The sequence below is a fragment of the Amphibalanus amphitrite genome, unplaced genomic scaffold (assembly GCF_019059575.1).
Source record: "Amphibalanus amphitrite isolate SeventyFive unplaced genomic scaffold, NRLGWU_Aamphi_draft 000164F_arrow, whole genome shotgun sequence".
In the NCBI taxonomy this organism is placed as follows: domain Eukaryota; kingdom Metazoa; phylum Arthropoda; class Thecostraca; order Balanomorpha; family Balanidae; genus Amphibalanus; species Amphibalanus amphitrite.
Window position 1 is genome coordinate 189,273 of NW_024881659.1, and position 22,109 is coordinate 211,381.

Genomic DNA, 22,109 nt, shown 5'->3' on the forward strand with positions numbered 1-22,109 from the left:
CGTCGACAGTTTCGCACTGACTTCACGTGATTGGTATAGTGACTTACGTCGGTGCCGGTGGTTCCGTGACTGTCATTGGTGCAGTGACCGGTGTCAGTGGTGCAGTGACTGTTGTATCAGTGGTGCAGTGAATGGTGCCAGTGATGTAGTGATTGATGTTAATGGTGCAGTGACCAGGGGTCAGTGGTGCAGTGACTGATGTAAGTGACGCACTGACTGGTGTGCAGTGACCAGGTGTCGGTACTGGTTCCCTGGTTTGCGAGGTGCCGCTCCAACCCTCACCGGATACCCTGTTTGCAATGTGAGACGGCCCACCGTCCAAATTATTATTTGTCCAGCACCGCCGGGACCCGGGCGCGGCGCTATGATTTACATGGTGGGCACCTGCGGATGGGCGGTTATAATTTTTATTTGGCCGGCCACTGTCAATCATGCGGTGATGCATGGTCCCAGTGTTTTTGTGCGCCAGAGCCCGCCCACCTCGCCCGGCCGGCGCGAGGGGCGGGGCCGCCGGTGGGGGGCGGAGCTCCGCGCCGGCGCCGCTCCCATCACAGCAGCCGGCCGCGCTGCGCCAATCAGCGGCCGGCCTGCCGCGCGGGGGGCGGAGTCTGGCGCCGGGCCGGCAGCCGGCGCGGCCCGGCAGCCGGCCGGCCACCAGTTGCGAATTGGCCTTGCTTCGTGCGAGTGTGCGGTGTTATCCTCCGACCGACGCCCGGCCAGCAACCACGCTGAATTTCGGTGACCTCGGGAGCCCGTACCCGGGCATGTCGGCCACTCCGGAGGCACACGAGGAGCTCAAGCAGCCCTCGTTCATGGAGCTGCCGCAGCAGGGCATCCCGGGCATGCACCCGGCCTACGGGCGCGGCCCGCTCGGCTACCCGGGCCAGCAGCACGTCTCCCAGTACGACCCGACGCACGCCAACCGGACGCTCAGCTACCACTTTCCGTCCATGCACGGGCCGCTACAGAACAGCTACTCGGGCTACGCGCCGCTGGGGCCGTACCACACGCCGCCGTGCCCCTCGCCGCCCATACGGGAGGACGGTAAGTGCCGCCGCCGCCGCCGCCGCCGCCGCCGCCGGGCGCGCGGCCCGCGGCCCCCGATCGCCGACCGATGGGCCGATCCAGGTGATCCTCCTATCGGGGGATCGGTTAACGGTGTCATGACCTGTCCCACCCTTCCCGCGTTCCTAAAATTGTCGCCTGATGGGTGATCAGTAGAGGCCTTTGTGTCGGTGACAGCGCGCGCCCCGGCCGCCCACCGGGGGGTGCCCCGTGTCACCGGTGGGGGGGGGGGGCTGATCGGGGTCTCTCGCCGCGGGGACCGCTGCAGTCGGTCCATTATCGGCTCTGGTCTCTGGGACCGGGCTGCTGCGTCCGGCGGACGGTGGGAGGCGGCCCTCCCGGCCCTCCCGTCCCTCCCGCCGCTGTTGATGTCCTCCCGCTCTCTCTCGGCCGGGCGCGGCGCCGCCTTTGTTTTCCCCTTGGATCGGTCGGCGGCCGCGGCCGGGCGAACAAAACAAATGTACCGGCTAACGGCCTCCGCGGGCCGGCGGACAGGGCCGGCGCCGGGCCGGGGCCGGGGCCGGGGACGGCCGACTTTTCCGACCCGGGCCACCGCCGCCCCACGGGAGGCTGGCTGTCCCAGGTGGGTCCCGGCTGGGTCCCGGAGGTCCTCGGAATCTCACAGCGTGCCCCGCCGTCCCTCTGGAAAATTGGGGATACTTAGAATGATGAGGTGACAGTGATTGACGTGAGCCGGCGAGAGGTGTTGTACCCCAGTCTGGTGGTCGCCCTGCACGTAGTGGATACCGGACCGGTTCTATCCGCACGCAGTACCGCATCCTCACTTTTATTTGAGTATCATAGCATCATTGTACTTACACAGCACATGGTACGGATCAGCCTATCGGTGCCAATTACGGTCTGTCACAAATGTGTCACTCTGACACTGACATGATACCCGAACTGATCTGCTGTAATCGGGTCGTAAGCTGAGGTCCGTGGCCGGGACTGGGCACCCGACTGAGCTGACCTGCTCACGTGGTGGCCGGCCAGCCTCCGAAATCCTGTGGGAAGGTAGAGTCACGTGTGCCAGAGTGGGCACCCACGGGACGAGAGGCCGCGTCTGTCGGCTCGGCGCAGATTTATCGCCAACTGACCCCGGCCGCAAATTGATGGTGGTCCGCTCTGCTCCCACCGCCCGGCCCGGACCAGAGGACCGGGACCAGAGGACCGGGAGGAGAGGACCGGGACCAGAGGACGGCGGCCGTGTTCCGCGGCACCCACCTGTCGCCGACGCCGTTATCGGCCGATCGCGGCGCGGTCCGACACATTCCTCGGCCGTGTACGGACCGGCTACACACGCCGCCGGACCAAACGCGGGCCGCGCCGGGCCGGACCATGTGGTCCGGCAGACTGTGCGGTCTGACATGGACTGTAAGGAGAGGTCTGAAATACAGACCGCACGGGATGTTTGTGATGTACGGGCTGGAATGCAAGCAGCCGTTCATAAAGGAAACTGAGATATAGAACGCAACAACACCACCGTCTTTGCCCATCTGTGTGGTCCCATTTGTCAGAATACTGAGGCTCACAATGTGTTAGCCAGTGTCAAAGGGTCGCGCCGAAGAAGCCTGTGGCCCAGTCAGCGCTGTCTCAGACGCTGTGCCGTACGGCGGGGTGACATTTGACAATGACAACTGTTCGTCTCCTGCCATACGCTAGCTTGCTCGTGCCGTTCACTGAGATGTGTAATGCAACTGGCCAATGTAGACCGGTGCTGTGCATCCCCTGCTTCGAGATGTTGTTGGATCGCTAGAACATGATAGTCCACCCATCCAGCCGGACACCAGTAGCACAGCGTGGCCTCCGCTTTGTATCAGAGTCAGAGTCTGAGTCACGCCTGAGTCAGGGCCGTGGGAGGATGGCGGACTGACTCAGCGCGTCATCCGCCGTCATCGGCGCCAGCTGCTGCGGCGGCCGATGGCGGATGTTTCCATCAGCGCTGACGTGGCCGGGAACCCCGAGTCGGGGTGCGCCCGAGCTGCTCCGCTGGACTGGACTGGAGAGACGCTCAGCGTGACCCGCGCCGAACGGAAAATGCGGCACGGAGAATGCGGCACCAGCCGAGAACTGGCGGACGGGAGGCGAGCACTACTCCAGGCACTTGGTGCCCTTACGACCGCACACCAACTGTCGAACAGAGCCGTCTGTTTTAGAGCCGCGCAGTCCTACTTCCTACTTTATGTGGCAACTGCTGGGTCGGCCAGCGTGCGGCCCAGAGCGGGTCCCGAGGCCCGAGCTGCCGACCACGAGCTCTCCTCCCCTGGTGGACTCCAGCTCCCCTCCCCTGCTGGACGCCAGCTCTCCTCCCCTCCCGTCCTCCAGCTCTCCTCCCGTGCCCGCCCACCGCGGCTGTACCGGCGCCGGGCCAGGACGGGCCGTGTCAGCCGGGCAGGGACGCCGCGCCGGCCCCGTGCGCTCCTTCACGCCCACCCGAAATTACTCTGACGCCAGAGCACTGCCGAAAGTAATTGTCTAATGAGCTGAACGGGTTGTGTCGGATTGGATATGGGGCGGCCGGCCGGCCGGCGCGGCGCGGCGCCCATCGGGCCGCGCGGTGGTGGCCGCCGAGTCGGAGCGCGGCCCGGGCGCCCCTCCGCGGGCGTCACGGCGCTGTCTGCCGTATCAGGTGAACCACATGTGTCAGATGTGTCTGCTCCGTGTCTCCCGGCCACCCCGCCGCTGTCTGCTGCCCCCAGAGGTATCAGTCACACGGGCAGACACGCACAGTGATCAGTCTCGCCTGTCAAACCTGTACGGGTTCATAGGGCCCAGGGCTCGCGCAGACCGTCTGTCATACCTTGTAGGAGCGATACAGGTCATGAATCAATCTCAGAGGCTGTCGTATTACACATAAGTACGGATGAGGCTTTGTGGTGTGGATAAGACTTCTGCTGGGTCGTGTGGTAGTGCTACCGTGTCCTGGTGACGCGCCATAGCAGGGCCGTGTCATTGTGCCTAATGTAACATAGGGCCGTGATGACGAACGGTTGAGCCGTGATACCGAGACGTGGTGCGGCTTCCTCCGTGCTGTTTATTGGGAATTTGTCATGATGTGGCTCCATTTTGCTGTGTTTCCATGACGTCAAGTCGTGTTGCCCGTATTCACATGCCACTATTGTCATTCCTTCCGCATGCGGTCATGCGTTGTTGCCATGGTGTTGTTTGTCATGTGTTACTTGTTGCCGTGTTTTCTTGCCTCCATGTCCTGCTGCTGTGCCGCCATGTGTTGTTTGTTGTCGTTGTTGTCGTGCCTTGCCAAGGCTGCCGTTGTTGCCGCTCTGCTCGGTGGTGCCCGGATAAAATGAACTCCTGCAGGGATAGGCTATGTCAGAGGACGGATAATCAGTCCTGCCAGAACGTTACTCAGGAAATCTAGGATGGGAGAAAGAGGGGCTGGCTGTCAGCTGGTGCTATCTTCTCGTGCGACTTGGCTTTGAAAACGCGAATTGCGGTAATGCGATGTTTCCATTTCTTGAGTCACTCGACGAGGCTCCAGAATGCCAAAGTTGGATAAAAACAAATGTGAAGGAGCAGATGTATTGTTATTCGCGAGAAAGTGATTCAGTTGTCTTTTAAAACGTTATAAATGTGTTACCTATCATTTAAATAAAACATGTTTAAACACAATTATTTATATGATTCGCCCATTTAAAGCACCTGAATGAGTGAAACGAGATAGAAATGCTGAATGCGTCTGTCTGTAACACACACCGACAGACAGTTGATTTGCTGATTAATTGAATAATGCGCATGTTTCCCGCACATTACGTAGGTTTCAGAAAGATTAGCCAGTTATAACGATAACACGATAACGATTCATAAAAATATAATTGTCGTAATGTGGTGTCGTTAAATCCCATCATTATTTAGCAGACGGTTATTTTCAGCCGACTATTTCTGGGTTTCCAAATCTGTGCACATGGCTTATGGTCAGACTTTATTTGGGAATGTGTATTACCTAGCTGGCTGTAAATGAGCCAGTGTGGGTGGCATGGTGGGCCCGTGAAAATCGCGGCTGGGGCAATTCACATCAGGGATGCGGAGCCGTGGAAATTTCAGACGGCTCCGGCTCCGGCTCCGGCTCCGGAGAAAAAAATCGGCTCCGGCTCCGGCTCCGGCTCCGGCTCCGGTTGAAATGCCATGGCGGCTCCGGCTCCGGCTCCGGCTCCGAGTAAAATGATCCGGCTCCGGCGGCTCCGGCTCCGGCGGCTCCGGCTCCGGCTTCTACTCAGTACATCCCCTATGCGATCAATTAAATACGGGTGGAAGAAAAAAGGCGATGGGATTGGTACACGTTGCTTCTGTATTTGTATAACAAGGCTATTTTGAATACCACATTGTTTTACGTCTTGTACTGTCAAACCGAACTAGGTAAATAATAGTTTCCTCTTAAGAAAAGGAGCCGGAGTCGCCCCCTTTTTTGACGGCTCCGGCTCCAGCTCCGGCTCCGGGCTATATTGTTTCACGGCTCCGGCTCCGGCTCCGGCTCCGGGCAAAATATGCCGACTCCGGCGGCTCCGGCTCCGGCTCCGGCTCCGGCTCCGCATCCCTGATTCACATTGTAGGTAAAATGGTATGCTCTTCATACAACCATTCTGCATACTGCCAAAAAAGAGTATTCTCAATGATTTTTTTTTTTTGTAGGAGCGAATACCAAAGTTTACAGCTGTCTTGCATACACTAGGCATGCGTATTCACAAAGGTACGGCCTTGATAGGACATGTCTGAAATATGTTATTACATATTATTCATCATGTATTTTACGCCAGTACCTACTAATTAATAAAACACCCAATGGACCCGGCCTGACATGCCAATGACATGTCAATCGTCAACGAAGGAGCCCGGGAAGGAGGAACTGAAAGGATATACGTGCTGTCGGCATTGAAAAGGAAACTGGGCTAGGGAAGAGTCTCACAGTCAGTGCTATACAGTGACTCAACCATCATGACGGCGGCATTGACCAATGTCATGAGGACATAAATAAGCCCAGAGGCGTCAATAGAACAACAGGATGGCATGAACAATGCCGCCTTCGAGTGTCCAGACGAGTGTTTAGTGTGCAAATAAGAGTGTTTGATGGTATGGGGATCGTCACCACGAGAGCTGGCGAATAACGTAAATTATCTATCGCCAAGAGTCAACATATTTAGAGCAACGGAGAGTTGTCGAACCGAATGTTGCTAATCGTTATGTCAAAATGACTTTGTTCAACTTCAATGCAATATGAATATTGCACTTCACGAACGGATGATTTAGTTTTGTTTTGTCATTGTTTCACTTTCGATGCGTCACTTCCTTTGCGCCATGATTGTGAGAGTGAGTATGGTCACGGGTGATCGGCCTCGATGATGTTTTATATACCCTGGGCCTCGATAGTCAGGTACCCATTTCGGACCGTCAGGACCCACGCGCCGCTCCCGACGACCGGTTCCCTCAGCCGGCACCGACACCCGAAATAACCGAATCATAGTTCGATCCACCACTGGCTATCAATAACAGCGGGCTAAGCCATTGACTCCAACTATACATAGCTGACAGCACCGCTAATTTAGTACCTAATCGCCAATTGCGAATGATCAATATATGCAATGTGCATGTGCCTTGAGACCTATGAGACTGATTTTTACCAATGCTGCCAATCTAGGTACAGATGTCCAGATTATCTCTCGCTATGCCATTTAAAATGATGTGGTCCGTATTCTAACATAACTATATAACACGTGAATGCTTATCCAACCAATCCCGTTTGACAGTGCCATACAATGGTCAATGTGTGATGCGTGTGGTCCCAAATTATATACAATAAATGGAACGGAACCGAAAAAGCATAGGCTGATTGTGCATAAGTTGCCGTATAAATCCACATTTATATGTAAGATTAACCGACCGCGACACTTGTTGTACTACCCCATTGCATCTGTAGCTGCAATGGTATATCGTGCGTGGTCGCGGAGAGAACTTCCCACTATCACGAACGTATAAGTATTCAATCCGGCACAGCAAGCTGAGCTGTCAATAATAATATCAAAAATATCATACAGTTCAGGTAAAATAATGTTGAAGAATTGTTAGCTGGCCTTTGATAACGACAGCGATCAGAAGCAGACAAAATACCCTAATTTAATTAGCTTCAATTAAAAGATGGATGTAACTTTTCTCCTTCAATGGCACCATAGATGTAAGTTATCCTTATAGTATTTGCCTGAATGACATATGCACATGTTATCACGAGGAAAAGATCCTATTTGTGTCCCTTCGTTTTTACCAGTAGAAAATGTAAATATCTACCCAAGTCTCATGAACCATTTTATATTTTTTTTAGTGAAAAAATTAGTCAAGCTTGGACTTAGCTGGTGTACGACCAAACTCAACAACTGTTTGTGTGAATGCTTATTGTATGAACTGTACATCATGAAATTATACTGTCAATCATGTGAAATGTGAATACATCACGTTCACCACTGAGCCGGAAACATAAGTTTTTTCCGTCATTTAATTTTTTTTCAGTTTGATAACCGCGACTATAAATTACTAGCAGTCAGTCTCATTTAACTACTTCATGCAGTGTCATTGTGATGAACCTTCCCTCGACTTCTTCAGTGGTATGCACTGTGGGTGTCTTCCTATTAAAATCTGACATTCTCATGAAAGCACAGACACCATCGCCACAACGGTGTCATTAAAGCAATATTCTGATTGTTCCTAACCGCAAGTGCCAGTTAACGTACTTCAATGCTTGTTTTGGTCAGCAATCAACAATAATACCCGGGTGTGGGAGCCACGTTTAAATTAGATTACCATCCAAACTTAACTATGTGATCGTGCAACTTCACCAAACCTTCGTGACAGCCTTCGCATCACAAAAGATAATTTCACTGACCGTGCTTACCGTGAAGTATTGACTCCTTTGTCTCAGCTCTTTTGGGCTAGTCATTGACTTGTGTGACAAAATATGTACCTTAAAGGCACTGAGCGTGCCATTCAAATATGTATATCAAAATATTTTAATATTCGTCGTTGCCTGCCGGTTCCAGCCAACCCATCGACGTTCTTATGTTGTGCTTTTTCTTCAGTTTCACTTTTTTGCACAGTTTCTCGTAATGAGGCCCAGTCTGCCCGATTCCCCCTCCCCCACGACCTCCGGGCTGCCCCAGCTCACCACCTCACCAGCGCACCAGTTAACCATTTCACTAGATCACCAAATGCCGCCATAGGCGCGGGAGCCGGGGGGGCAGTGGGGGCAGCTTGCCCCCCCCCAACTCTGGGGCCGTGGGGGCGGTGCCCCCACAGCTTTGAGACGGAATACCATACTTTGTTTTGCAAATGTTTTCTTTTTTTGTTGAAAAAGCCGAGGGGTGAAAAATAAGTGGCCTAAAACCGGTGAGAAAACTAGATTTGGGGGTACCCTAGGTTAATCTCTATTATGGTGTGCCCCCCCAGTCGGAAAGTAGTTCCCGCGCCCCTGACTGCCGCTCACCAACTCACCAGTTCACCTATCCGTTCTCAGACGACAAGCTGACCGAGGGCGGTGTCAGGGTGAACGGCAAGGGCAAGAAGATGCGGAAGCCGCGCACCATCTACTCCTCCCTGCAGCTGCAGCAGCTCAACCGGCGGTTCCAGCGGACGCAGTACCTGGCGCTACCCGAGCGGGCCGAGCTGGCCGCCAGCCTGGGCCTCACCCAGACACAGGTCAGTACCTATATATACTTACACCTCACTGGCCGGCCAGCCTGGGCCTCACCCAGACACAGGTCAGTACCTATACTTACACCTCACTGACCGCCAGCCTGGGCCTCACCCAGACACAGGTCAGTACCTATATGTTATACTTACACCTCACTGGCCCCCACTGCACCACCCAGCAGCCGAACTGCCCTCTCTCAGCCAATGAGTAGAGCTGAATGGAGTCATCAACTCGCATAATTCACGGATATCTTGTCAAAGCAAATGCGCCTACCGGACGTTCCTGGCCTTGTTGTAGGCTGCTGGGACTGCCAAGCGAGAGGCTAAACGAGACATTATTCCTTACATGCGTGTGCCACTGTTTGGCAGTTGAGGGACTATCGCTGTAAAAGAATATGAAGTCACTTGCGCTGACTAGTGATCAAAATACGGGACCTGAGATGACAGGTCGATAAGCGATCGACATTCTCCCGGCAATGAACACCCGGTACTGTCCGAAGATGAGATGAGCTATAGAGGGATGAGATGAGACGGGCCGGCCGGGGCTGGTGGCAGGCGCAGTACCGAGGCGCGGCAAAAAGGTGCCCTGATCCGGCCCGATCGCCGGCCGGCGCGTGTATTGTTCCTGCCGGCCCACTCCTGGCGCGGTATTGTCGGCAGCGCCGCTCAAAAGACGACAGTCAAAGCGAAACGGCCCGCCGACATGCCCAACACAAAGCGGCTTTCAGCGGCGCCGCCGCCCCCGCCGCCGCCCCCGCCCGAGCTCGGCGCCGGGTCGCTCCGAGCTCGGCGCATAGCTGCATGTGCGGCGAATATGCCGCGTCACCGGCCGTTGGCGCGGGCTGCCGCCGCCGGGCCGCCGTTTCGTGTCTGTCGGCCATTGGCGGCGGCGGCCGGCCCAGCGCGCTGGCCGCCCGCTGCGGTGTCGTCGCGCGCAGCAACTCGGGGTTGTGGTGGGAACCGGCGCCGGCGGAATCCGGGAGCAGCCCCTGACCCGCCGTGACCCGGCCGGGCCCGGGAGGAGCTCGGGGCCGCTGCGCCGTCCTCCCGCGGCCCTTGGACAAGGCGACACGGTGTCCACTCTCCGACCGGCGCCGACCATGTTTACGACGCCGTAAAACCGTCCGCCTCCAACTCGCGGCCCCCTCCGATCCATAACCGATCCGCGAAAATCCATGAATGCTGATTAACCACCGGCCGCTGTCAACTCCAGCTCTACCAACTCAATTTAATGAGCTGAAACTTTTCGGAAACTGGAGCGAGTGGGCCGGCTCGGATTTGGCCAACTTGGGCCAGGTGCCGGCGTCTCAGAGTGGCGGCTGGTACGGCGGGCCGCCGCCGGTGGCGGCGGTGGCGGCCTCACGTCCCGGCCCTGACATCCGCGCCGCCGTCACGAGCCGCCGGGACAGAGTCACGTGCGCCGCCGCGCCGCCGCCGCCGATCGGCGCGTTCCAATAGAGTAAGCGGCCACGAGCGGGAGCTGAGGCCGGGCCAGGTGGTCCGAACGATCTGGAGACGGCGGCTGTGCGCGGCTGAGCCGGAGACAGGTGACTGTGCGCGGCTCCCGGACACTGTCCACCGGCTGCCCGGACGGGTGGCGTCAGTAAGACGGTCGCCGGTGGCTCCGCGACCTGATTACCATGAGCGAGTCGTCGGCGCCGGCGGTGTTGTGCGGCGCGGGCGGCAGCGGCCGGCGGGGGGCGGCGGTGATCACAGGTCGGCCGCCCCCGCCCCCGCCCCCGCCCACCGGCGGCCGGCCGCCGAGCGCCGCTGCCGCCCATCTATCAACAGGCGGCCCCTTTGTTCTTCCTAAATATTCATTGTCGGCCGGCGCTGCCGGCGGCAGTGGGCCGGCGTCGCGGCGCTGTCGCCGCCGCCGGAGGTGCGCCGCGTCATAAACGCGCCGTCAGCAGCCGCCGGAGCCGCCGCGCGGCGCGGTGTCCATTTACAGCTGCTCTTGGTGCTGGTTTATTGTTATTGCCGCCGCGCGGTCGGCCTTGTCCGGAGCCGGCGGCGGCCTGCCGGACAGTTTCCGTGGGATCCTGTAAAACGGCGCCACCGCCGCCGGCACCGGGCGCCGCCAGCGCCGCTTCTCGTCCAATACTTTTTACCGGCCCCGCTCCTCATCATGACTGTATAGTTTTATTCGCTTCTTTAATGGCTCCCACATAATGGTTTTATTGGAGTCGGAGGCTCGGTGGCGGCGGCGGCGGCTGAGGCCGTATTTGAGTTGGTTGCAGCGGCGGCAGGCAGCCGGCGAGATGAGGCCAGCAGATAAACGTCCGGCTGCCGAGCAGGCTCGGCAGTCACCGGGAAAAACGTGTGAACGCCGCCGGTGGGAGGGCTGCTAATGCGGCGTCTGATTTAGGCCGGCCAGGAAGCGGCGGCGCGGCCACTGTAAACACTGCCCAGTGTGATTGGGAGGAGGGCCCTCTGGACGGCGGCGGCCAGTTTATCGTCCGCTGCCGCCGCCACCGTGCAACGGTGCCGCCCCCGGCCGGCGGCGCCGGCTCCTCTGCCGGGGCCGCTCCTCTGGCCCGGCCGCTCCTCTGCTGGGGCCGCTCCTCTGGCCCGGCTGCTCCTCCCGCGCTGGTCTGAGGCGACCAGCGGACCGTGTTTGGTGGCCAAAGAGCCGTGCTCCGGGACACCAGGTACCATCATTTACGGGCATGTCATCGCCAGCGACGTCGGCTGGACTCTGAAGATGACGCAATAGCGCGGTGCGGGCTCCAGGTGTTACGCCGCTGCTCTCTCTCTCTCTCTCTCTCTCTCTCTCTCTCTCTCTCTCTCTCTCTCTCTCTCTCTCTCTCTCTCTCTCTCTCTCTCTCTCTCTCTCTCTCTCTCGCTCTCGCTCTCGCTCTCGCTCTCGCTCTCGCTCTCGCTCTCGCTCTCGCTCTCGCTCTCGCTCTCGCTCTCGCTCTCGCTCTCGCTCTCGCTCTCGCTCTCGCTCTCGCTCTCGCTCTCGCTCTCGCTCTCTCTCTCGCTCTCGCTCTCGCTCTCGCTCTCTCCTGTCCAGCTGCTGATGTGTTATACCGTTGGGACGTGAGACTGCGCGGCCGACCCTGGGAGGGACTCGTTCCGTCCCGTAAAGCATTCTCGTGTCTCCGTACAGCATGGGTACCAGCTGCTACCAGCTGGCTCTGTTCATATCCCTGGCTTTCAGGAGCGCTCACTGACGAGGCGACTCGAGCGTGCAGCTGCAACCGACCGCCCCCACACGACCGGCGCCTTTCATGGGCTTCACCCGCTCCTCTCCGTCTGCCCTCCCTTCATACCCGTCCGTCCTTCCCTCCATTCCGTCCCTCCTCTCTCTCCATCTCCCTCTCTATCTCTCTCTCTCTCTCTCTCTCTCTCTCCAGCCATCCCAGCCCGAACAGTACCCATACCAGGCGCGTGAATACATAACAGTCTCGCCTCCTATTTTTCATTATGACCGGCGTATTTTGTGTTATTTTTCTGTTCATTCTCCGCCACAATGGGGTGGGAGGAGACACGTCAGCAGAGCCCTTCTCATCTGATGGCGGCCCGGCGGCCCCGGCGGCCCCGCGGCCCGCGCTCGCCGGCCGGCCGGACCGCTCGGTTCTGGGACAGACTCCGGTCCGGGACCGCCGCTGGCCGCTCGCTGTCCGGCGCCAGTCACGCACGTGCTGCTGCCGCTGGACAGGCTCACTGCGGCCGCTGCATCCCTGCCTGCAGTCACGACAAGCAGACAATTGAGCGGCACAATGGACTGAGTCGGACAGTGCGGGATGGACTCGGTCGGCCCGTAAGAACCCGTCCCCGCTGGCGCACCATGTCGAGTCACCAGCCACGTGGGGGACATGCGGCTCGATTTCACGGTGTTTGTTTGGTCCGAGTTTGGAACAGGAGGCAATCGTTCACGGGGCGTGAGCGGTCCTGGAATTTATCAGCTGGCCGGAGCTACTGTCCGCTGCTGCTGCCCACTGTTCGCTGTTCGCTGCTGTTGTTCACATTCAGCTTCCCGAAGCTAGTAGAGGCTGCACCCTGGCTGAGCGCATCTGAGAGCCACGCAGCAGCTAAGACTCGCTCTCAGCAGCAGTCGAGTAGCAGCCGAGCAGCAGCCGACTCGGCTGCCTCATTTCGCAGCCGGCGCGGCGGCGGCGAGAATAAATCGCCCTATCGCCGTCCATCTGGACGCGGCCTCTGCAATAGCGCCGCTTCCTGCGATAAAGCAAACAGCGAAATGGAACCTGTCGCCCGGCGGCAGCTGCAGCCGCCGGCGCGGTCACTCCGCCGCTCCGGCACTCTGCCCGCTCTCCGGCCGTCTCTCCACCCCCTCTCTCCCTGTCCTGTTCCTCCTCTCTCTCCCTCCCTCACTCACTCTCCCACTCACTCTCGCTCGCTGTCTCCAGTCGCACGCGGCGCATGGGCGGCTTTGTCGTTCAATTTTTCACCGTCGGACGGCGCGGCGGGGCCAGCGGCGGCCGAGAACAAACGCTCGGCGGCCGGCCGCGCGGCGGCGCTCTAATGACAGTGGCCGACGAGCGGGCGGCGCCGCGCCGGCGATGGCGCAACGATAGCGTGGACGGCGAGCTGCGCCGCTCCGGAGAGTCGGACAGCTCGCAGTCGTGTCCACCGGCGGACAGCCCGCACTCGTGCTGTCTGGACCGCCGGACCATGGAAACTTTGGAACATATAGGGCAATCCATGGTCCATCGGATAGTCCATGGTAAGACGGATAGCCGATTTCGCACTGTCAAACGACGGACAGTGCCTGAACCGCAGCACAGTGCACTTGTATTTCACCGGACACTCTCTCGGGGCTTTGCGAATAGGCCACGCGGTGTGTCGGCCCGATCGCTCCCGTAGCGTGCCGTCCGATCCTGCCTCGGGGCCGATGTGGGTCGACCGGCGACTGTTTGCTGCTCGATGTGTGTAAAAACATGCAGCTGATCGAAGCGACCGGCTAAACCGACTGGGCTGCCTCTCACCGCGATCCGCGCGACGGAGGATGGCTGGTGCTAGCGCCCTGTTAATTGCTGCAGTCTCCGGTGATCTGCTCTTGTGAGTGGATCTCCTCTGCAGTCTCCGTGGCGTCTTACGCAGATTGTGTGCGACTCTGTTTGAAGTCCCCTCCCCTCCCCTGGGGTCGATCAATGTGATGATGGGGGCCCGGACCCTGCCGGCCGATAGTCTGGGTCCTGCATTGGCCTAACTTTTATGCAGTTTCGATGAGTTATGCCAGCTTATAGAATCGATCGGCAGTTCGCCAACTTAGTCATGACAATGTCGTGCCCTAATGCCTCGCTGTCAGTACCAGTGAGCCTACGCGGCCAGGTCTCACGAAGCCATAACTATTCTCGTTACTGTATCAACGGTCCTAAAATTGGACCCAAGCACCTTTGTTCCGTCATAAATCGTGGCGTGCTGGATTTGAGCAGCGCTGCTCGCAGTCGGCCCCGGCGCACAGACAAGCCGTCGCATCGATTCACCCTATTGAATTTAGTGTAACCGCCACAACGACACGCGCGCACGCGACGGCGTCGATGTTGGACGCATTTTATGGATGACGACGCTTCGTGTTTCATTTTATAAAGGTGTTTTTACGGGCGGACAAAAATAAATGGTGGCTGGCTGTGGAGTCGAGTGCGGCAGCTCCCCGGAGACGGCCGATTACCTGCAGTGGGCAGCGCCGTGCCGCGCGGCCGGCCGCTGTTTTTCGCCCAAACACGCCCCTCGTCGGCCGACCGGCGGAAAACAAATGGAAAACAGGCCGGCCGGCGGCTCGGCTCGGTCGTCCACGGCGCCTGACGCGCTGGTGCGGCCCGGGCGGCGGCACCTGGACGGCCGCCCGGCAGACTGGTGGATTAGCTGCGCCCACCTGTTAGACTGGCCGTCTGCGGGCCGCGCCGGCAGCAGCCCTCGGCCCCGGCCGGCGCTGCACCATTCCCTTCATTGACCACCCCTCGCGGCAAATGGTCCGCGATTGGCTCAATTGGATGATGGCTGTTTAATTGATGCTCTCGTCTGGGCTCGGCGCGGCGCGGTGCGGGCGGCCAGATGGGCTGGCCGAAGCCGGCGCGTGACAGAGGCGGCCGGAGCTGCCCTCCGCCGGCCGCATCCGTGTCGGCCAGTCTCGATACGAATCATTTGCATGTGCGGCCGCCGGAGCTAGCCGCCTTATCCGGGCATCGGCGCTCTCCGCCGACAGAGAAAATCCCGGCTCCGGCGCGAACGTCCGGCGGTAGCACGCGCCAGCTCCCCGCCACCCGGCACCCAGACAGCCCTCACCCACCGCCACCCGGCACCCAGACAGCCCTCACCCACCGCCACCCGGCACCCAGCAGCCCTCACCCACCGCCACCCGGCACCCAGACAGCCCTCACCCGCCACCCGGCACCCAGACAGCCCTCACCCACCGCCACCCGGCACCCAGACAGCCCTCACCCACCGCCACCCGGCACCCAGCAGCCCTCACCCACCGCCACCCGGCACCCAGACAGCCCTCACCCGCCGCCCGGCACCCAGACAGCCCTCACCCGCCACCCGGCTCCCAGACAGCCCTCACCCGCCACTCGGCACCCAGACAGCCCTCACCCGCCACCTGGCACCCAGACAGCCCTCACCCGCCACCCGGCACCCAGACAGCCCTCACCCGCCACCCGGCAGCGGCCAGCACGACAGCCGTCACCACACGAGTCACGGGCCATACAGCCCTCACGGCACGGGTCACGGACCATACAGCCGTCACGGACGGACCACAGTCACCCGTAACTACCATACGGCCGACCATTCCCACAGCCACTCGAGTACAGTCCTGCCCGTCACCACCGTGATCCTATCGCTCCAGTCGATCAGCGCTTTTATCCACCGGGATGACTGGATGGTTCGGCTTTTAAATCCGGTAGCTATGGGATGTACGATCGTGTGCGATAGCGCCTAATTGGTTGCAATACGTTTAACACACCGGTGGCGCCGGCCGGCGGCGGCCGTGTCTCGCGCCGCTGGTTCGATAATCGGATGGATCGCTACAGTCGACCACAGTGGATGCCAGGCTGCCGCCATCAACGCTCTGATGCTACCGCCATCGCCTGTCCACCCCGGCGGGCGTCCGTCCACTGTGGCGTCGCCCGTCCACCAGGCTTGTCCACCCCGACCGACGTTTGTCCACCGTGGCCAGCTCACAGTGGCCAGTCCACCGTGGTAGCCCCGCCGCTGTGCGTCACCCCGTGCCGGAACACTGGCGTTCTCGAACGTGCTGGTGCGGCGCATAGGCGTGGCTCACAGCACGGCCGCTGCTACGTGTCGCTACGCAGCGGCGGCGGCGGCGACGGCGGGGTTTCCGTGACTGTCAGACACACGCCGAGTGAGACCAGTGGCGTCGGGGAGCTGTGGATGGCGGGAAGCGATGTGTGGATGGCGCTTTGACGATTGTGTGCAGGGGTATTATGACGCACCTTGGCTTCTGCGTGCTCCTGTCGCCCAGAGGATAGCCTGACCACTCGGACCCCACACAAAGTCTGACCGCAATCGGGCCTGCAGCCACCCAGGGGCCTGTGTTCATTAATTCATCCCTTCGACACCCTAAGGATAAAACCCAGTAGTTGTCTTCATCAAGTATTAATTAATGCTCGGTAATTACCCAACGGTCCATTCATTTATTATCTGTCAGCGGTATTGATGACCAATACTTTAATATTCATCCGGAGTGGTGGCGTGGCGCGCTGGTGCCACGCGCAGGGCGCCTCTTCACACGGAGCTAGTGGGAGCCACCGCCAGCGCTGCGGTGGCTCGGCCGGGGCCGGGGGCCGGGGCCGGGGCCGGGGCCGGGGACAGGGGCCGGGGCCGGGACCGGACCGGGGACAGCCCGAGGCCGCGGCCGGGGGTAATTGACGGCCCTGTGACGCGGCAACCGCGCGCCGTCGCGATGCGGCGCGGCGCGGCGCGTTACGCAGGTGGGCCGAGCAGGTGCGTGGCGGCGGCCGTCCCCGCACAGACAGGACATTATGGAGCGGTGACGCCTCCTTCCGCCGCTCCGCGTCCGGTCGGCACCGCGCCCCTCCACCGCCGTCATCCCGCCGCCGCTGTCACACCCGACCAGCTCGGCCCCGCTGACCTGCTGGAGGGCCGTCACCAGCCGGCAGGGTCTGCCGGTCAGTCCCATATACTCCCCCTGGCTGTCCCAGCCCACTGCTGACCGCCGCCGCTCGCCGTCAGCGCGCCGCTGATCCGGTGGCGGCGGCTCCCATGGCGCCGCTGGAGGTGCTGAGAGTGCTGATGTTGCTGATAGCAGTGCCATTAGCGTTGCTGCTGACGCCGCTCTGCACGGCGCTGTGCCGCTGCCACTGCTCGGCCGCCGCCGCCGGCCACCGCCGCCGCGCTGCCCCGGTAGGCCATTAGCGCGGCGCCGGGCGCACGGCTACTCCTGCTGCGCTCCGCGCTACCGCGCCGATCGGCGGCCGCGCTGATGATGTCGGCACTTTGTCGGCTGATAGGGCCGCGCCGAACGATCGCCGCCGCCCGGCAGCCCGGTGATCGTGCAACATTCCTAATAAGGCGGCAAACGGCCGCCCGGCCGACCGGCGCTCCCGGAGAGGCCCGATTAATCCGGCCGGCCGCGCACGGTGGCCCACGGCCTGGCCTCGGGCCGGGGGGACGGGGAGGGGCGGAGGGTGCGTCACCGAGGGACGCGGCCGGCCGTGTTTACTGGGGCGAACAGGTACTCGGCCATTTCATGTGAGTTACGGGCGCCAGCGCCGGCCGCCGGAACGAGCCGGCCCATAGCGCGCACCGAACCGTGCCCGGGGAAAACTCGCTTACTGAAACATGCAAAAGCCCGGACTGGTTCCGCCGCGAACACGATTGTTCAAAGGCCGTGCATGAAGGTTATGGCGCTGCCCAGCCAATATGGCACCTTCCGCGAACAGGGAGGAGCCACTGAGCTCACGGATATTTTCAGCATTAAGACACGTATTCGTGCAGCGCCTGGAGGTTACTCCCTATATAGTCTTTATCGCCAAGGCTTCCACCTGGTGCATTAAACAAGATTGATCAGATGAAATCATGTTGCAGTTGAACAAAACACGCCCGTTATTACTCGTTTAAAATATTCAGAGGTATTCCCCAGCAAAGCGCACAAAGGCAGTGGTCATTCAAACTTTCAGCGAACATTGTAACTAATTACCGAGTAAAAGTCGAGTTATCGTGTCGCGGGGCGCAGGTGCCGTGCTGAGCTGTCCGGGTGGACACTCCGGACGCCGGGCGCCCCGATGTGCCGCCGGGCGCCCCGATGTACCACATAGCGCCCCGAGACACCGGGCCCACCCGAACACCAGCTGCCGCCACAGCAAATTCGAATTCTTGGTATCACTTCCTGGCGTGATGTCGGAAAAAGCGTTGCGTGCTTCTCTCGGATCTATCCAAACTCGCTGTCAAACACGCGTGATGTGAACGGGTAAAAACGGCCCGGGCTGCGAGGGAGTGGGGGAGGGGGTGCTGCGGTGGCGGGCCGTCGTGCTGCCCCTGTCCCCGCCGCTCCCGACCGGGCGTTACGGCAGGCTCTCGTCGACCACATGCCCAGTCGTATCGTCGTTCGTTAGGCCACGATAGCTGCCTGTGGTCCGGGAGAGACCGAAGAGAGGATCACGGACCGCGGACCATGGACCACGGATCACGGATCACCCGGGTGGCGTGCAGCCAGTACCGAGGATGCGCCGCGGTTCGTCGGAGCCCCAGGCATATCCTGGTGAACCGTTTGGGTGTAGCCGGTCAACTCATCCTAGAGGCTTACACGACTCAGGCAATAAGGACGCCGAGCGAACGAGCAGAGTGAAAACGAACAACACTTCGAGCATGTCAGTACCAGTGATTCGTGCGGGCCGCTACCGTCCCTCGTCTGATTCAGCTGATGGCGTCAGCCGACACGGCTCAGTCGAGCTGAACCAGCCGGCCGCCTCTTTCGCAACGCAACCTTCAAACGCCGAGCCTGGGAGAACGACGCGGCAAAGTAATGTGGGTCACGAAACGCCGCGGCGGCGGCGGCGGCGGGTGCGTCGGTGGCAGCGCGCCGTCCCGCCGCCAATTGGCTCCCATCGCGCCGGCCGCCGTGTCAATAGGGTGGCAGCGCGCGACTCCACGGCGCCGCGCCGCCGCCACCACCGCCGGCGGCCACAACCCGCCCGCAAAAACAGCCGCCTTTTTGCGCGCCGCCGCCCCCGGGCCCCTGAGCAGCGCCCGGGGCACTCACAGGCCGGGGGCAGCGCCACGGGCCATCGAGCGGCGCTCATGTCCCTGTGAGCGGAGCGGAGCGGCGTGGCAGAACCTCTGTCCTTCGGCTGTCGGCTCGGCCGCCGGGGCCGGGCTCGTCACGGTGCTGGGAACGGAGCGATTAGGCCGACCGGCGCTGCCCGGCCAGGTCGTGGGGGACGGGGCGGTCCGGCGGACGTCCAAGCCGACGGCGGCGGCGGCGCGCCCTGCAGGCCGACCTGCATTGATTCGCCGGTCGGTCGGCGGGCCCGGGCCGGCGGCGGAATTTCCCGGCGACGGCGGGCGATCAAAGCCGACTCCTCCCGCGCCGCGGCCGCTCTTTGTTCGCCGGCCACCACGCATGCGCAGCGCCGATGGCGGCGCACGCGAGCGGCGGCGGCGGGCGGGGACGGCGGGCGGCGCCGCTGCTGGGAGCTCGGCCGTCCGACAGACGGCAGCTGATTCACGGCACCGCACTGGTCGCCGCCCCCGGAAGCCGCCTGATGAAAATTGGAATTGAAAACGGCTCGGGAATGCCGAGCGGCGCGGTGATCTGCGGCGGCGGTTTGCGGCGGCGTTAGGGCGCCGCCGCTGACAGAGCCGGCCTTATACGACTCGGCGGCACGGAGAGCTGCAGCCGCCAGCAGCTCCGGGTGCTCGGCCGACCCTAATGGCCACTCCTGAGAACACGGAGCTGATTTAAATGGTGATGACAGTCCCGCATTTTCTGATAAGCAAGCATAATGAGTGGCGAATGTTGTTCTTGCTGTAGTCATCCTTGGCGCATCAAATACACCGTTGCAATTGCATATTCGTGAGCAGAAAGCTTAAAGCTGATTGTCATATTTCCTGAAAGTAATTGCAGTTGACGAAATCTCGTAAGTAGTGACATCAATCTAGCGCCTTAGTGCACTGCAATTGTTATGCACAAGTCATGACGACCATGCCTACCGAAATGTTGACTGATCTCCTCTCTTTTGTCATTCGCAGGTGAAGATCTGGTTCCAGAACCGGAGGAGTAAATACAAGAAGATCATGAAGGCGCACCAGAACGGCCAGGTGCCGCCGCAGTCGCCGCTAGATGAGTCGCCGCTGTCGCAGCCGAATCCGTCGGGCACACCGGGCCTGCCGGACGGCTCGCCGCCGCCCTCATCCCAGTCGCCGCTGGGTATCACCCAGGGCAACACGTACATCCCGCCCGTCAGCGGCTCCGGCGTGCTGCCGCCCAGCTCGCAGCACCTGCCGCTGGCGCCGCCGCCGACTCAGCGCGACCTCTCGCCATCGCAGCACCAGCAGCAGCAGCCGCCGCCCCCTCAGCAGCAGCAGCACCAGCAGCCGCCCCCACAGCAGGGCCCGCCACCGCCGCCGCAGAGCCAGCAGCCGCTGCCGCCGCCGCCACCGCAGCACGTCATGTCCGGGGCGTCCCCACCGGCGCCCCAGTGGGACATCAAGCCGCCGCTCAGCCAGCCCGGCATGATGCCTATGGCGTCGCAGGCCAGTCAGATGAACATGAACGCGCCGTTCATGTCGCAGTACTCGTGGTACCCGTCCGACCCGTCGGCCATGAACCACGGCCTGCTCACCTAGAGCGCGCCGCCGCCGCCGCCGCAGCGGCTCCGTCCATCCGTCCCGTCCGAGCGCGCGCCCGCCGGCCCGGCGCCCACCGCGCCCCGGGGGCAGTGCAATGTTAGCGGTCGGCCGGCGCCGTGACCTCCAGTCGTCAATGACGGACACGCGGCCGTCCGTCCCGGCGACTCCGGCGCTGGCGCAGTGTCAAACGTGCGCCCGCCGGACAGTTTTTATCGGCGGCGCGACCGTCCGTGTTGCAGTGTTGCGTTGTTGCCTGTGCCGCCGGCGCGGCGGGGCGGCGGTGTGGAGGTGTGCGGGTCCGGGACTGCCGAGCCGGCCGTCTGGGGCGCCCCTGTCGTCCCGGACTGATCTCCGTGGCCGGCTCGCTCGCCGCAGAGTAGGCACCGGCCGTGTGCGCGCGCGCGACATATCTGGTACAAATGTAAATAGGCGCGCCGACGGCCGCCTGTGGAGCCGCGCTGCCGCGTCGGCCGCTGCCTGTCCCGTCCGGTCCATCGGCGCGCGCCTGCCGCGGCCGCCCCGCCGCGCCGTCGGCCCGCCGTATCTGTGTTAAATGTACCAGCAGGAGCCGGCGGCGGGGCGGCCGGCCCGGCCCGACCCCTCCCAGACTCGCGCCCCGCCGCCAGCCGGTCCGAGAGAGTGGGTGCGTGTATGTGTGTGAGTGTTGACGTTGATTTCATGTTGCCAGAGTCAGAGGGGGAGGTTGTCTCTCCCGCAGTGAGCCACTGTACATAGATTCATCCGTGGCGGCGGCCGCGACATGCGTGTGCGATGTTTGGTGGTGCGTGTAGCCTGTACATACCATTATACCTGCCCAATGTGAGTACAGGGTTGTAATCTGATGTGACCGACCTGGCCGCCGTGATCCTGAATGTTCTGCTCTACCATGTAGGATGTACCAGTATATGAATATAGGGAGGAGCGAACCAACTCTTTATGGCAGTGGCCACAAACGGGGACCGAGCTCACGTGCCGGACGCGAGGACTGGAGCGATCGGATGGGAATAGAATGCATTCTATGCGAGTATCGCGAGTATCGTCCCCATGGGGACGATACTCGCCATCACACTATGAAGAAAGCTCAGGCTAGTTACAAGGCACATAAAGGTTTTGAAGTACAGGTCGGCGGTGACAAATCGTGCCAATAAGCGACGGGGAGTGGACACAGCAGAATCATTCGGCGTGTTATTGCTCAAACACATTTAAACTGTTCATGTTTATTCTACATCTCTTTAGTTAGATATCTGAGATTAAAAAAACGCCTTAGAGGAAGACGCAGCTACTAGAAACAAAAAAATTACACCTAATAATGGCATATGCAGCAGCTCTGGTTTTTATAGCAGTAACGCTAGCGTACAGTCGAAAAGCCCATCGTTTCCAGAAGCTTAACGATCACCGGAAACCAGAATCGCACGCGATAGCGAGTTGAAAGTCGTTTCATTCACAAGACAACGAACTAGTAACCGTAAGCCGCATGAGTTGTTTGACAACCATGCATAGGTAGATATGCACGATAAAAACATGGTCGATGGCTGGAGCATGGTCACGACTTCGATTCT

The 22,109-nt window shown here is 60.8% G+C and overlaps 1 protein-coding gene across 1 annotated transcript; it reads left to right on the forward strand.

Annotated features, from left to right (window-relative positions):
- The first annotated feature begins 662 nt into the window (after nucleotides 1-662).
- On the forward strand, nucleotides 663-21,476 carry LOC122383490 (homeotic protein distal-less-like). Its single transcript, XM_043369994.1, has 4 exons — nucleotides 663-1,044; nucleotides 8,579-8,760; nucleotides 19,951-20,803; nucleotides 21,073-21,476. The coding sequence occupies exons 1-3, from the start codon at nucleotides 765-767 to the stop codon at nucleotides 20,545-20,547; spliced, it is 1,059 nt and encodes a 352-aa protein (XP_043225929.1). The 5' UTR covers nucleotides 663-764; the 3' UTR covers nucleotides 20,548-20,803; nucleotides 21,073-21,476.
- The last annotated feature ends 633 nt before the right edge of the window (nucleotides 21,477-22,109 follow it).

What these genes read in the sequence shown, in the direction of transcription:
- LOC122383490 (XM_043369994.1), top strand. Translation starts at nt 765, where the DNA reads ATGTCGGCCACTCCGGAGGCACACGAGGAGCTCAAGCAGCCCTCGTTC. An exon ending in GCCGCCCATACGGGAGGACG is followed by an intron (nt 1,045 to 8,578) that starts GTAAGTGCCGCC and finishes ATCCGTTCTCAG; the next exon opens with ACGACAAGCTGACCGAGGGC. An exon ending in TGGGCCTCACCCAGACACAG is followed by an intron (nt 8,761 to 19,950) that starts GTCAGTACCTAT and finishes TGTCATTCGCAG; the next exon opens with GTGAAGATCTGGTTCCAGAA.